This window comes from Taudactylus pleione, unplaced genomic scaffold, assembly GCF_031769625.1.
Source record: "Taudactylus pleione unplaced genomic scaffold, aTauple2 ptg000230l, whole genome shotgun sequence".
Taxonomy (NCBI): domain Eukaryota; kingdom Metazoa; phylum Chordata; class Amphibia; order Anura; family Myobatrachidae; genus Taudactylus; species Taudactylus pleione.
The window spans coordinates 9,033,099-9,047,489 of NW_028284632.1; the positions used below are offsets into that span (position 1 = coordinate 9,033,099).

The 14,391-nt window shown below is 44.1% G+C and overlaps 1 protein-coding gene across 2 annotated transcripts in view; it reads left to right on the plus strand.

Annotated features, from left to right (window-relative positions):
- Positions 1–14,391, plus strand: part of RABGAP1L (RAB GTPase activating protein 1 like) — a 427,010-nt gene that overhangs the window by 116,901 nt on the left and 295,718 nt on the right. For both annotated transcript variants that reach the window (XM_088479336.1, XM_088479337.1), the window contains exon 11: positions 1,063–1,201. In XM_088479336.1, the coding sequence (XP_088335462.1) occupies positions 1,063–1,201 (139 nt within the window). The remainder of the gene's footprint in view (positions 1–1,062; positions 1,202–14,391) is intronic.

A 14,391-nucleotide genomic window follows, 5' to 3' on the forward strand; every position in this document is an offset into this window, starting at 1 on the left:
TTAAAACAATCCGGTTGTCACTCACTCCTTTTTTGTATCATTGTACTTTGTACATCATTAGTTACTTGTATTTAGTGGCTTGTATGAGACGTTGTGTCTTGTACTATCTTATATTTTTTCTTATACGGAGTCCTTTTAGTCCATTTGTATAATATGCAACACAAACTTGCTCTGTGGGTGCAGTTGTATTCAATCTGAACAGAAGGCCAAAGTCGTTGTCGTCGTCCATGGTAATGGAAGTAGACACGTACCTGGTTGCTAGCTAGAAGATGCAATCTAGTTAGCAAAGGTTGTAGATGTGCATGTAAATAAATTAGCAGGTCATCTGAAGGTGCAGAACACTGTTGAACACTTATCACGCCAGCCAGTACCTTTATGTCTTTACAGCATTGTGCAGTTGTTATACCCCCACCTTCCTTTTTTATTTTTCTTTACTGCAGTTTGCTTTTTCCACTGACAGATCATTCATATTATCATTCATTCATATCATGCCAACCCTATTAGTCAGCGCTTACATGGAATTTATAATCATCCAGAGAAGTCCCCATGCAGCTTACACTGTATTACATACCACATGCAACATCCCTCTATGGGTGCAGATTTCAATCACTTTATTTTTTTTTTTTTTGGGGGGGGGTTCGATAGAATTAAAATTCATTACTCCAGTGTTATGCAGCAATACAAACCACTCTGCCACCATGCTGTCTTGTTATGGATGAGAAGTCACTCCTGAAGCTGCATTTGGATCATAAAGTTGGATCTTCTGATGATTACTCATTGTATTTTTTCTTCTCTGTTACGCAAAAACTTTGAGAATGAAAAATGAAACGCCCATTGGATTAATTGTTCACTATAGAGTCAGTGTAATTAAGGGCAGACATGTTTCCATACCTTAGAGTTGTAACAAACACTGATAGATTCAGGAGGTCTATATATATTTATATTTGTTTCCGGACACTATTGGTGGTAAATTAGGATATTTGATACCCCTCTCAGCTAAAATGTACCTTTTGATTTTAATACTGTTGCAGCCATTCACTTATCCATACTTTCACATTTTAGTCTGGAGGTAAAGGTTCAGGAGATTCAATCTATGAAGTTCTGAGCTTGCAGCGGCAGTCTGAAATGGTGGAGGTGCCTACAAGCCCAACAAGTACAAGTGGACTAATGTCCCCACAGGAGGAAGATGAGCCAGAGGAAGGTGAGTGTTGCAACTGACTTATTTTTCTTGCATAATATTTGTTCAATTCAAAAGCTCTGCATAATTTAAACTACAAAAAAAGTGCATGGACCATGAGAACATGATGTGCCAGGGTATAGTGCATGGGCTGTGAGAACATGGTGTGTCAGGGTATAGTGCATGGGCTGTGAGAACATGGTTTGCCAGAGTATACTGCAAGGGGTGTAAAAACATGGTATGACAGGGTACAGTGCATAGTGTGAGAGACCTGGTTTGCCAGTGTACACGACATGGAGTGCAGGTTACAGTGCATTGGGTGTGAGAACATGGTGTGCCAAGGTACAGTGCATGGGCTGTGAGAACATGGTATGCCAAGGTACAGTGCCTGAGCTGTGAGAACATGGTTTGCCAGGGTACAGTGCATGAGCTATGAGAACATGGTGTGCCAGGGTACAGTGTATCGGCTGTGAGAACATGGTGTGCCAAGGTACAGTGCGTTGGCTGTGAGAACATAGTTTGCCAGGGTACAGTGCAAGGGGTGTGAACATGGTATGCTAGAGTATAGTGCGTGAGCTGTGAGGACATGGTGTTCCAAGGTACAGTGCATCGGCTGTGAGAACATGGTTTGCCAGGGTACAGTGTATCGGCTGTGAGAACATGGTATGCCAAGATACAGTGCATGAGCTGTGAGAACATGGTTTGCCAGGGTACAGTGCATGAGCTATGAGAACATGGTGTGCCAGGGTACAGTGTATCGGCTGTGAGAACATGGTGTGCCAAGGTACAGTGCATGGGCTATGATAACTTGGTATGCCAAGGTACAGTGCATGAGCTGTGAGAACATGGTTTGCCAGGGTACAGTGCATGAGCTATGAGAACATGGTGTGCCAGGGTACAGTGTATCGGCTGTGAGAACATGGTGTGCCAAGGTACAGTGCATGGGCTGTGAGAACATGGTATGCCAAGGTACAGTGTATGAGCTGTGAGAACATGGTGTGCCAGGGTACAGTGCATGGGGTGTGAGAACATGGTGTGCCAGGGTATAGCAGTGCGTGAGCTGTGAGAACATGGTATGAAGGGGTATGAGAACATGTCTCCCAAGGTACAGTGCATGGGCTGTTCTGGAACATGGTGAGTGTAGTGCGGTCATGGTTATGAGAACTTGGCATGCAGACTGTGGTCTATGCAGAGTGAAATCATTACGTGCGGTTGCTGTATATGAGCTGTGAGAAAATGGTTGCCACCTTTCGCTGTTATTCCATGTGATAAAGATGAGACGTTACTGATCAGGAAGATGTAGATGGTAGTAAGAATGCCATATGGGCATACTCGTGATAAAGTGCTTTAAAGACAGCTTCCACACTAAGCATTGAAGGAGGTCTCAGTGTAGCTAAAGAGAATAGTGTTGCATTCATTATATGTACATGCTATTTTCTTCTTCAGGGTCCATAGGAATCTACAGTAATACCTTGGGGTGTAGTTAGGACCGGACACCATACAGTTAAAGCTTTCAGCTCCCAGGATGCTCTGGTCCTCTCCCCTATACCCCTCCCCCGAGCCTGAGGCAAATCAGTTTTTTGTGGTGTCCGACTGGAGTCGGTTCACCTTTTTATACATGATATATGATTTATTCTTTATTTCTTTTTTACAACTGAGCATGCAGCATCAGACTGTCCTTTGGACGTCTGTGCTGCTGCTCCATCACCCCTCCGGATACCTCGACACCATTGCCACCTGCGTGCAAGTCATGGTGATTTTGTGGGGACCTGGCTAGCTGCAGCCCGGACGTCAGGGGACAGGTAAGGCGGGTCATCGCTCACGGTGACCCGTGGAGTGGCATTCTTGCCTCCGGTCACAGACCAGAGGCGCTGAGTGTGCACACCGGCCCCGTCCGCGTGATCCACTAGACCACCAGGGTACAGAGGTGTGGGAAGACCGGGTCCCGGTGGTCAAAAATCAACATGGAGAGGTCTGCTTTCCCCTTTAAAGTGGCCCCTCCCCTTAGCTCAGGGCGACATTCCTACAAGGTCTGGTCATCCTGAATTGCATTTGTCAGCGGGCTACGCCCCCTCTGAGAGCTCCGATGGCCATTTTCTGTATAGTGAAAGCCACAGCTGTTCTTGGGGAAATGCTGGGTCCGGTCCCTCTACATACCTTTCCCTGGAGTCAGGTTAAGTAGCTCTACAGCCTACCAGAAGTCGGGTCCCTGCCCATAGATTTTGTGTAGTTGAAAGTCGTGCACACATTACAGTATAGAGGTTTATGCATTGTATGTGACTTACTGCTAGCGCTGTTGTATGTACTTATACTCAATCTGTCAGCTTATGTTTGTCCCATTCATTTTCTCTTTCTGAAACCCTGGCATATCAATGTATTGGGGGTTTATGTACTTCACTCTGAGGTAATCAGCGGTGAAGACAGTCACATACTGCTTAGGTGCACTTAGCTGTGCCATTAACCTGGGCTGTCATATCCTGCAGTTTTTCTATAAACGCTGGCAGGATCTCTATACTGCTCACACACTCATATATTTGGTTCACTGTGCATACATTCAGTTGCCTATTGCCCAGTGCCATAGTGTGTGTTACATATAATTGGTGTATACTGTTGCATACATGAACAGTAATTTGCTCAGTACCATATTGTATGTTTCTGTGCTCTACAGTTATGTCTAACAAGGGCAAGAGTACAAAACAATCAGCTGCACCTGTTGCGCTCATATGCAAATCTTATGCTGCTGGCTTAACTCAGGATGGCCTTTGTGCTAACTGTTATTCGGCACCAGGTCAATCAGCTCCATTAACCCCTGCCCAGGAGCCTCCCTGGGCTTCCTTTTCACAGGCGCTGGCATCCCTTGCAGACCACCTGGCTTTCCCTGCTGTAATTCCTCCTATGGGATTGCCACAGCAGGTACAGACATTTCAGGTACCTCCTATTCCACCTCCGTGGGTTGATACCCTATCCTTCTCTGTGCGGAGTCTGGCAGCTATTGCTACGGCCTTTCAGACTATGCTACAAGGGGATATCCCCATACCTTGTAGATCTGCCAAGCGTCCTGTGTTATCCTCACAGTCTACGCAATATTCCTGACGGAGGACAAGACTGCTACACTTCAAACATGCCTTGGCAGGTTCCTATGCAACCGCCGAGTGTCTATTCATGCGGCTATGCAGATTCTGGGATCCATGGTATCCACCTTTGACATGGTGGAATAAGCCCAGTTCCACTCCAGGCCACTACAACGCCTGATTCTTTCCAGATGGAACGGATTGCCTCAAAGGATCAGATTCCAGACAATGATTTTCTCTCCAGAGATTCGGCTGTCACTTTCTTGGTGGTTACAGACGTCCCACCTGACCGAAGGGCGACCCTTTTGGATTCTGGATTGGATTCTCCTCACAACAGACGCCAGTCTCCAAGGATGGGGTGCAGTTGACCGGTCAACGCTCCTTTCAGGGTTGCTGGACGTGAGTGGAGTCATCTCTGCCAGTCAATGTATTTGAGCCATCTACAGAGCCCTCATTCAGGCTCAGGATAATTCTACAGGGCGAACCTGTACAGGTACAGTCCGACAATGCCACGGCGGTGGCTTACATAATTCACCAGGGAAGCACTCGCAGTCGGGCGGCTATGGCAGAAGTGGCACGCATTCTCGCATGGGCCGAGCGACACATCCCGGCCATCTCCGCTATGTTCATTTTGGGAGTACTTACTTGGGAAGCGGACCTGCTCAGCCATCCTGACTTGCATACAGGGGAATGGTCTCTCCACCCAGAAATCTTTCAACTCGTGGACAAATGGGGCCTACCAGAGGTGGACCTCATGGCCTCCCAACACAATCGCAAGCTACTGGTGTACGGGTCCAGAACAAGGGATGCCGAAGCAACCTTCGTTGACGCATTGTCAGTACAGTGGACCTTCCATCTGGCTTATCTCTTTCCTCTGGTCTCCCTGCTTCCTCGAGTTCTTGGGAAGGTCAAACAAGACTGAGGCATGCTCCTACTGGTGGCACCAGCTTGGCCCAGACTGCATTGGTACCCAGATCTTCTGAGCCTCTCCATAGACATGCCGTATTTGCTTCCTCAACGGCCGTACCTTTTATCTCAGGGTCCCTGCCTCCACCCAGACCTGGATCGGCTGTCTTTGACGGCGTGGCTCTTGAGACATCCCTTATAAGGTCCACGGATTTCTCTCGCTCTGTGGTTCAGACTATGCTCAGGGCCTGTAAGCCGGCCTCTGCGCGTACTTATCACAGAGTGTGTCATACCTATTTTCAGTGGTGCGCCACTAAGAGTTATGACCCTCAGGCGTTTAGGGTCTCTAGAGTCCTGGGCTTCCTTCAAGCCAGATTGGACCAAGGACTCTGTATTAGTTCATTTAAAGTGCAAGTCTCTGCCTTGTCCATATGGTTTCAGCATAAAATTTCTGCCATGATGGATATTTACACCTCAGGGTGTCCTCCGCATACAACCACCCTTGTTCCTTCAGTGGCTCCATGGGATTTGTCAGTGGTTCTCCAGGCCCTTCAGGGTTCTCCGTTTGAGCCTTTAGATTCTGCGGACTTCATGTGGCTCACGGCTAAGACTGTTTCTTCTGGATATAGCATTGGCCAGAAGGGTGTCAGATTTAGGGGCATTTTCCTGTCGCTCCCCATTTCTGATTTTACATCAGGACAGGGCTGTTCTTCGGACTCGCCCTGGATTTCTTCCCAAGGTGGTATCCAGTATCCATCTTACTGAGGAAATTGTGGTTCCGGCCTTCTAGTTTCCTTACCTTTCAGCAGGTGAGGCCTCCTTGGATGCGGTTCGTGCTCTGAAGATCTACATAGCCCGTACTGCTTCTGTCAGGAAATCGGACTCTCTCTTCGTCCTTTATGGTTTTCACAAGAAGGGCTGGCCTGCCAACAAACACTCTGGCCAGGTGGATTTGCATGACTATCTCACAGACCTATACCCAGACAGACCATCTTGAGCCGGCCTCTGTCACTGCTCATAACTCTCGCTCTGTGGGTGCCTCGTGGGCAGCACATCGTGGCGTCTCGGCTGAACAGCTTTTAAGGCGGCCATGTGGTCTTCTGTCCACACCTTTCCCAGGTTCTATGCCTTTGAATCCTTTGCCTCTCAGGATGCTTCCTTTGGGAGCAGGATTCTCCTCTCAGCTCAGAAGCGTCCCTGCCCTTGAATACTGCTTTAGGACACCATCAAGGTATCCCTGTGGATCCCTATAAACCCTGAAGAAGAAAATGAGCATTGTAATTAACTTACCTTTGTTAACTCTTTCTTCGAAGTCCATAGGGTCCACAGGGCATCCACCCTGATGCACCTGGCTGCTATGGGTTGTGCTTCTGGTCACCGGTTTCCCGTCTCCTATCTGTGAGAGTGTGATTCTTCTGTGTGCCAGTCTTCCTTCTCTCCTATCCTCCTCCAGCCTTGGGCTTGTTAACAAACTGATTTGCCTCAGGCTCGGGGGCAGGGTCTAGGGGAGAGGACCCGAGCATCCTGGGAGCTGTAAGCTTTAACTGTATGGTGTCCGGTCCTAACTACCACCTACACTCCCAAGGTATCCCTGTGGACCCTATGGACTTCGAAGAAAGAGATTTAACAAAGGTAAACTTTACCGTAACTCTCATTATTTATTCCATGGAAATTATGTTTGACGAAACAACATTGCATGGCTTCGTTCTTCAATTTATTGCTGCAGGTTCATGAACCATACATTAGTTTGAGTCATCTTTCTGGAATTTGTTTATTGAAGTGTGAAATGTAAGGTGGGCATAATAAATGTAAAACCTTGTACTTTGTAGATAGTGCTGTTCTCTGAGAATGGTAGCGATTTGTTGAATTTGTCAATAAACCTTTTAATACATTCCTGCCTATAAACCTCTAAGATTCACCTGCCTAGAACCTCTAAGACAAAACCTGCCTATACCTTCTGAAACCACAAGATGTCGCTAATTAGCGCTGTGTTTGATTATACCATTAATGGAATACTGAGACAGTTGAATAGCGGTCCAAAGCGCTAAAGATTATTATTCAGGTAAAAGTACAGATGTTACAACGCTATGATCTAATAATGAGCGCAAATAAATTGTACAAGCATTAGGTCATAAGGTACAGTTAAAATACATGAAACGGTTATTAAAGATCAAAATACAATGAGCAATATGAGACAGAGAGAGAGAAAAAGAGACACATTAAAATACAATGAGAGCGATATCAATGTCTGCTGGGAGCACATGTTCAAGATGGCTGGTGATGGTGTGTGTGTGTGTTTGTGTGTGAGGGGGGGGGGTTTAGGAATGCTTCCTGCCCTATTGTCCAAACCGCATGGTCTACAAACAAACTCCATTATGAAGCTACCTCATTGAAATCTCCCATAATGCCATAGTTAATTAAATATGCAAGCTGGGTATCATATGCCAACACATCAGGCAAACACTGCACCATTTAATATTCCAACATGTACAACACAAGCTGATTCCAATATACAACAATACCATCCTACAACAGACCTCATCCAGTACCCACTAGACCGTGGGGAGGGGGAAGGGCTGAAGCACATGCTCTTCCTTTGTTTGCAAGCCTCATGATCCCTAGGCAAACTCCAATTTGAAAACTCACATTAAGTTGTAACTCTGTAAATCATACATCCATAAATGATCACAGTTATAATAAAGACAATATACCTATCTGACCCATACAACACCATAACTGGGTAGAATTATAATTCCCTTTGTTCACCCCACATGGAAGTAGCCATCTCTAATAAACTGCAGACAATATACCTATCTGACCCACACGGCAATTACTTATGACCATTCAAAGCTGTTATTAATTCAACTTCCATAATATATAACTGATACCACCCTATGATTACATTCATGAGTACACAACACATACCAAGCCTATCTCTCCCAAGCAGAGATCTTGTTCAAGCACATGGGAAGGCCCTAACACAGAACACATGGGAAGGCCCTAACACAGAACACATGGGAAGGCCCTAACACAGAACACATGGGATCTCAATCAACCAGCATCAATCATTTACAAATATTACAAAAACTCCATAATCAATCCCTTTCCTGCATGCTGATAACAGACTATTGTACCCTACAGTGTAGATGAAGAGTACAGATTAGATAACATATCATCCACTGTATGCTAACACAGACTAATGAATATCCTTAGAAAACTACAAACCACACACCATGCTAAGCTAATAACAGATTAACACCAAACATAGCTACAGACACCCAAATAGGCTAAATATTGCACAATTTATACTTAGCTATAACCCAGAGGACCTGAGACCCATTTTTCCGTTGTCTTGTGAGAGAGTGAACCTCTCTCTTCCCAGAATCTGCAAGTGTGTCTGCTGGCTGTGTATTCTCAGGATGTGCATGCTATGTTCCCGCCCCCTTTTACCTGTGAGGTCATCAGAAAGGGAGTATCCTTTTGGTTACCTGAACTACTGCTAATTAAATCCTAGTCCCAGTTATAAATCTGTTACAGGGCATTTATTGGACAATTCCAAATGGATACAAAAGGTCTCCAACCTCCCTTTGCATCCCCCACATGCAAAACTTAAGCTGCTATGGCAAACAACATTTCAAATAGTTATTCTCTCTAACATTCATATTTCATAGCCGCATGTTCTGATCTTCATATTGATGTCACCGGAACGCTGTGGAAACAGAGTAGATCAGTACTTTTCCAAACACAGTCCAATTGTCATTTACTATGCCATAGTTACAGAAAACATTCATTTCTTTATATACTGACATTGCGTTTAAACCAAGTAATAATTATCCTTTTTGCGTTACGGGACCATTGCTTTTAAATGTATGTATGCGGGGAAAACAGCACTGAATTGCGTTGTGCGTCTGAGGGTCGGTGGGGCACTCAGCGAGCAGCACTAAGCTGGAAGGGCATCTATGTGTGTGTGTGGCCATGCCAGTATGATTTTGGGAAGGATCACTAAAAAACTGACTGTGTTCTGTTTAACATTGTGTGTATGAGTTGCAGGGAATTTTGCTACTTTTCAAATATAAGTCTGTGTGTGATATTATACACATAAGTCCATGCATGATGGGCCACATGTACACACACACATATATATATATATATATATATATATATATATATATACACACATATACACACACACAAGCACACATGTATTTTTCTGATGTTTTTAAACTGCAATTGCAAAATGTGTTTATACAGTGAATTTAATCCTCATACAGGAAGGAGGCTTCCAGCTGTGCTGTCGGAGCCTCCCTGTTTATTCTGCCTGTTTTGGGTTGAAGATGGGCTTTGTATAGGGTTCCAAATGCTAATAAGTTAGTGTTTGTGTTAAACACTGTCTGCCTGTGTTCGAGGAAGGCTGACTATGTACCTTTTTTTTACAAAATAGTGCTGTGAGATTTTATTTCTAAGATGGAGTCTTGACGCCCTTTACAAGATAGCATTGCGCAGATTCCAATTGCAAACAGATTCTGTCTTCGCCAATTATCCGGTTTTGACAGATTTGAAGTTGGTGATAGGAATTTCTTGTTCGTATGTTATAGGAAGTAGGAAAGAGAGAAAGTAGGGGGAGGAGCATATAACAGTTCTAGGAAACATTCATTAAACAAAGGTAACAATGTCAACAGACAACACAACATAAAATATTAATTTCATGCTATAAAAAATTCTGGTACACAATTGGCTTATAAGAGGTAATGTAATTAGGAAGTTAAGGGGCAAGAATATATTTATTAGATGCCCTGTGTAGACTTTTTAGTGATACCACAGACATCAGAATATCACAGATCAAAACCTATGGCTTGCATGAATAAACAAATGAATATAAAAAGAAGAAACAATATAGGTAATGGTTCAGGAGTAATAGAATGGTATATGGGGATGAGGAATGAGTATTGTATGGAGATATTAAAGAGCTATATGAGTGAGTGTAAGTAATCCTAGTTCTAGTACCTTATGTTAGTATGAGGAGGAGAGGGAGGTTTTATGGCCAGAGGAGTAGAAAAAGAATGGGGGGGAGGGGGGGAGAACGGGTCGAGCAAATTTTGGAGAGGACATAGAGGGGGGGGGGGGGGGGTTACCAAGGTTCCCAAACTTTGTTAATCAAGTAGTTGTGGAGGGCAGTGATGTATTCCATGCGAGAGATGAGCCAATTACAGTTGAGTTAATATCTTGCTGCACAGGCAGTATGGAAAACTAGCCTGTTTGGAGAGTTGCTGTGATGGGGCGCGTAGCTAAGCTGGAGTTAGGGCAGTGTTATTGCCAATAAAGCTTTCTGTGGGGGATCTTATTTCCGATGAGGCACGAAGTACCATTGAGTGACAACCTCAATATAATTTTCTGCAATTAACACACTTACGGAAGATTTAATGGTAGAATAGCAATTTATATGTGGGCCCAAGGTCAGTTTCCCAAGCTATCTTGTGCAAATAAGGGGGGTGATTCAGGAGTCAAGATAGTGTGGTATAGATGACCTATAGAGCCTCTGTCATTGGGGTGATGCATGCAAAAGCCTTCCATGGAGGTGGGTCATTTATGGGTTGTCAAAGCTGGGAAAACTTTTGAGTGTGGGCTGTTGTGTATTTAGCTATAAGTCTGGAAATATGTAAGAACGGACCCACAGCAACTAAGTCAGTCTCGAGGTCAGACTATCATTTAGTAAATGGTTTAGAGTGCCATGCCATCAATTTTCTAATGTGTGTGGCGTTGTAATATCTAAGGAATAGGGGAAAGTCCAAATGCTCCGCTTAAGGAAGATCTGAATAATAGATCCCTACAATTATAGGAAAACTTTACTAGCCTGTCTTCCCTGATTTAAATTGGACCATCTATTTGTGTAGCTTCAAATACATTTGTAACCCTTCCTTGTGGGGTGTCTCAATGCACCTGAAAGAGAGTGAGTGCTAAACGTCAAAGTTAGGTTCCCTTATATTTTCCTGATATCTCAGTACATTGCCTTCACCTGAGTCATCCAAACACTGTAGATGAGGAGTATTCAACATCCCGGCATGCCCTGCCACAGTTTTGCTATTAAGGCATATAAAAACTGTGGCAGGGCATGCTGGGATGTGTAGTTACACAACAGTTGGAGGGCCACAAGTTGACTACCCCTTCTGTAGATCCTAACAAGTTCACCAGGAGTCAACTGAGGAAACTCACTCCTGACTGCCTAAAGAAACATGTGGAAACTCCGGTGCACACTCACAGGCAAGGGCAGTAGGTCACATGGCATATTTATTTGAAGTCCTTGTAACCTAATGGTCTGATACCTAATACATTAGTGAGTGGTGTACAGCAAGTAGTTTAATTTCTGTCATGTTATAAAAGGTGCAGAGTAATGTAACTTCAATATAATAAATAGATGACCAAAGCAATTTCAGTGCTGTAGAAGATGAATAACACAATGTTATAATGACACTTCAAATGCAGTGTCATTAAGACCCCTTATATGACTATTAAGCAGGGTAATAGACTTTGCTCAGTGGAAGAAGAATAAAGCGGTACAGGTTGAGTCTCCCATATCCAAATATTCCGAAATATGTAATATTCTGAACCACGGAATAATTTTGTCATGACTGAGATGGTGAAACCTTTGATTTTTCATGTACACTAACTTTGTCTAAGGCACAAATTATTAAAAAAATTGTGTAAAATTACCTTCAGGCTGTGAGTATAAGGTGTATATGAAACATAAATTAATTTATTTTCTATACACAAACTTTGCTTGAGCCACAAAATTATCGAATATATTGTATAAAATTACCCGCAGGCTGTGTGTATAAGGTGTATATAACACATAAATGCATTTTGTGTGTATAATGGGGGCTCATTCCCAAGATATTTCATTATGATATGCAAATATTTCAAAATACGGAATGTTCCTTTTTCCAAAATACCTCTGGTACCAAGCATTTTGGATATGGGAGACTCAACCTGTATATCAATATTATCATATCAAAATCAATATCAATTGATTTTTGCTTGGATCAGGGGCTAGTGTGTTAGTAAAGATGGGTGACATTCTTACGGGCACAATCACATAATCAAGAAAATGCATACGGGAGGCATGGATGAGGATGGAGAAGCTAACATATATGGCAAGTGTACCTTTTAATGACCTCTGTCCATCAGGGCCGGAGCCAGGCCCTCATTGTTCGTCGGGGATGTACCTCTGTTTCATCGTCTCTTAATCTCTTGGTCCTGCTGTCTGTTGTAAGGGCTCTGATGCACACAGTACTCGCACTTGCTGTGTGTATGTTCTTCTCCCCAAGACTGAGCAGCAGTAAGTACAAATTGTTTCCGTATCTCTGGCTACTGAGGGCGATTGCCGACCAGACAATAGCAACTCTTAAACCAGGTACACATCAGACGATGTGCAAACGATGCGATGGCCTTCCCAATTTCCCTTTAACTCTTGAGCAAACAATATATAGTGCGTACACACTGTGCAGTCCATCAAACGACCAAACAATATATCTTGCATCGTTTGGTTGTTAGATCGTTAACTATATAACGTTAACATATTGCCTGGTCGTCCAGTAGTGCGTACGCGCTGCACGATTTGCTCAAGATAGTTAACGATATCTTCATATTGACAGATCTGCAGATGTGACGAACGACTCACAGGAGCGCGCAATAGTGTGTACACACTGGACAATGTGGACCATTTGTTGTTCCAATCAGTTGGAAATTGCCAAATCATCCAACATATTGTCTAATGTATACCCAGCTTTACAGTACCTCCTCCTTTGCCTTTCCCCTGCATTTCTCCTGCTCCTCACTGTGGGTCTGATTCATCTCTGATCGCAATTGCAACAGCGTATGCAGATCGGCCGATGGTGTGTACGGTGCATACGTATGCACCGCCTTGCACAGGTCAGTAACGCGGTTGCACTGCGATCACGTACGCAGATACAAAGCCATTGCAGAGTGAGTGATGGGACGTCAGCGTTTGGGGGTGACGGGGGAGTGCTTGCAGAAATGCAGGCGTGCCTGTCCATTTGAACGGGCGCGCATAAATTAGCCACAGCGACGGCGTTCTTACTGCGTGCGACAAAAGTTGCAATTTCTGTCACAGAAAGCGATAGTGGGCATCTCTATGTTGGCTGAGCAGTTGCAAACATTAGCATATTTCCGCAGCAGAACTGCATGCGTAATCGCAGCTGCGATCCGGCAGGAATCAGGCCCAGTGTATGAAAAGCCACTATTCTACAACATCACAACCTGTGTAGCGGCATCTCAGACATGTTTTCGTTACCTGATGCTGCACTGGACAGCCCCCTGCTGCTGGTATCTCCTCCTGTCTTATCATTGACCTCCCCTTTCAGGGGAGCTATGGGTTACACAAGTAACCATACAGAAATAAAATACATAGTGATATATTGCACTTCATGTCTAAAATTAGCCACACAACAATACATAATGATAATTCATATAAGCTTCCCATAGGACCTACAGTTATTTTTCTGCAGCAACCTGGGCTGGTTGGGACTTGTCTGTCTGAGCCAGATCTAAGAGCGATGCATGTGCCCAGGGAATACTTTGGGTTAAAATGAAATCGACATTTCTGAATTGAAAACTCTCTGAAATTACCTAATTTGCCTTCGTACTACGTTGTGTAATCTTTTGCATTTGAATTAGAAAATCTAGTTTTTGGGGGCTTTTTACATTTAGATATAATAGTAATAATTGTTTAGTGTTTGTCTAAAGTATAAGTTAATTTTAATCTCTCCTGGGATGTGAGCAGAAATCCAGCAAAAGTACAGGGGAGTTGTTTTCTGCCCTTAGCGCTGCGGCAATAGCATTGCGCAGGGAAGTTAAGTTTTAGAATGCCCGTTCTTGCGCCTGAACACCCTGTTTAAGGCGCGAGAATGGTCATTCCCCGACCTAACAGCGCGCAGAATTGAACAGCTCCGGGAGCTCCTTCCAGGCACTAATCAATTCGCGTTGCATTGAATTGAGCCCTATGTCAGTGTTTGTGTGTGTCTCTGGGGAGTGTGTGTATTTATGTTTTGAGTTAGCTTTCAAGTGTACTTTGTGTATTTATTTGTTATGGAGGTTGTCAGGAGTAAGGTAAGAGAGGATAGGGAGTAGAAGAGAGGGATCCAGTTGGTGAGGATTGTGTGATGGAGGAGGCAGAGGGCCAGGACTCTGATTCAAGGGAGGAGCTTGAGTAATCTGGCTGCG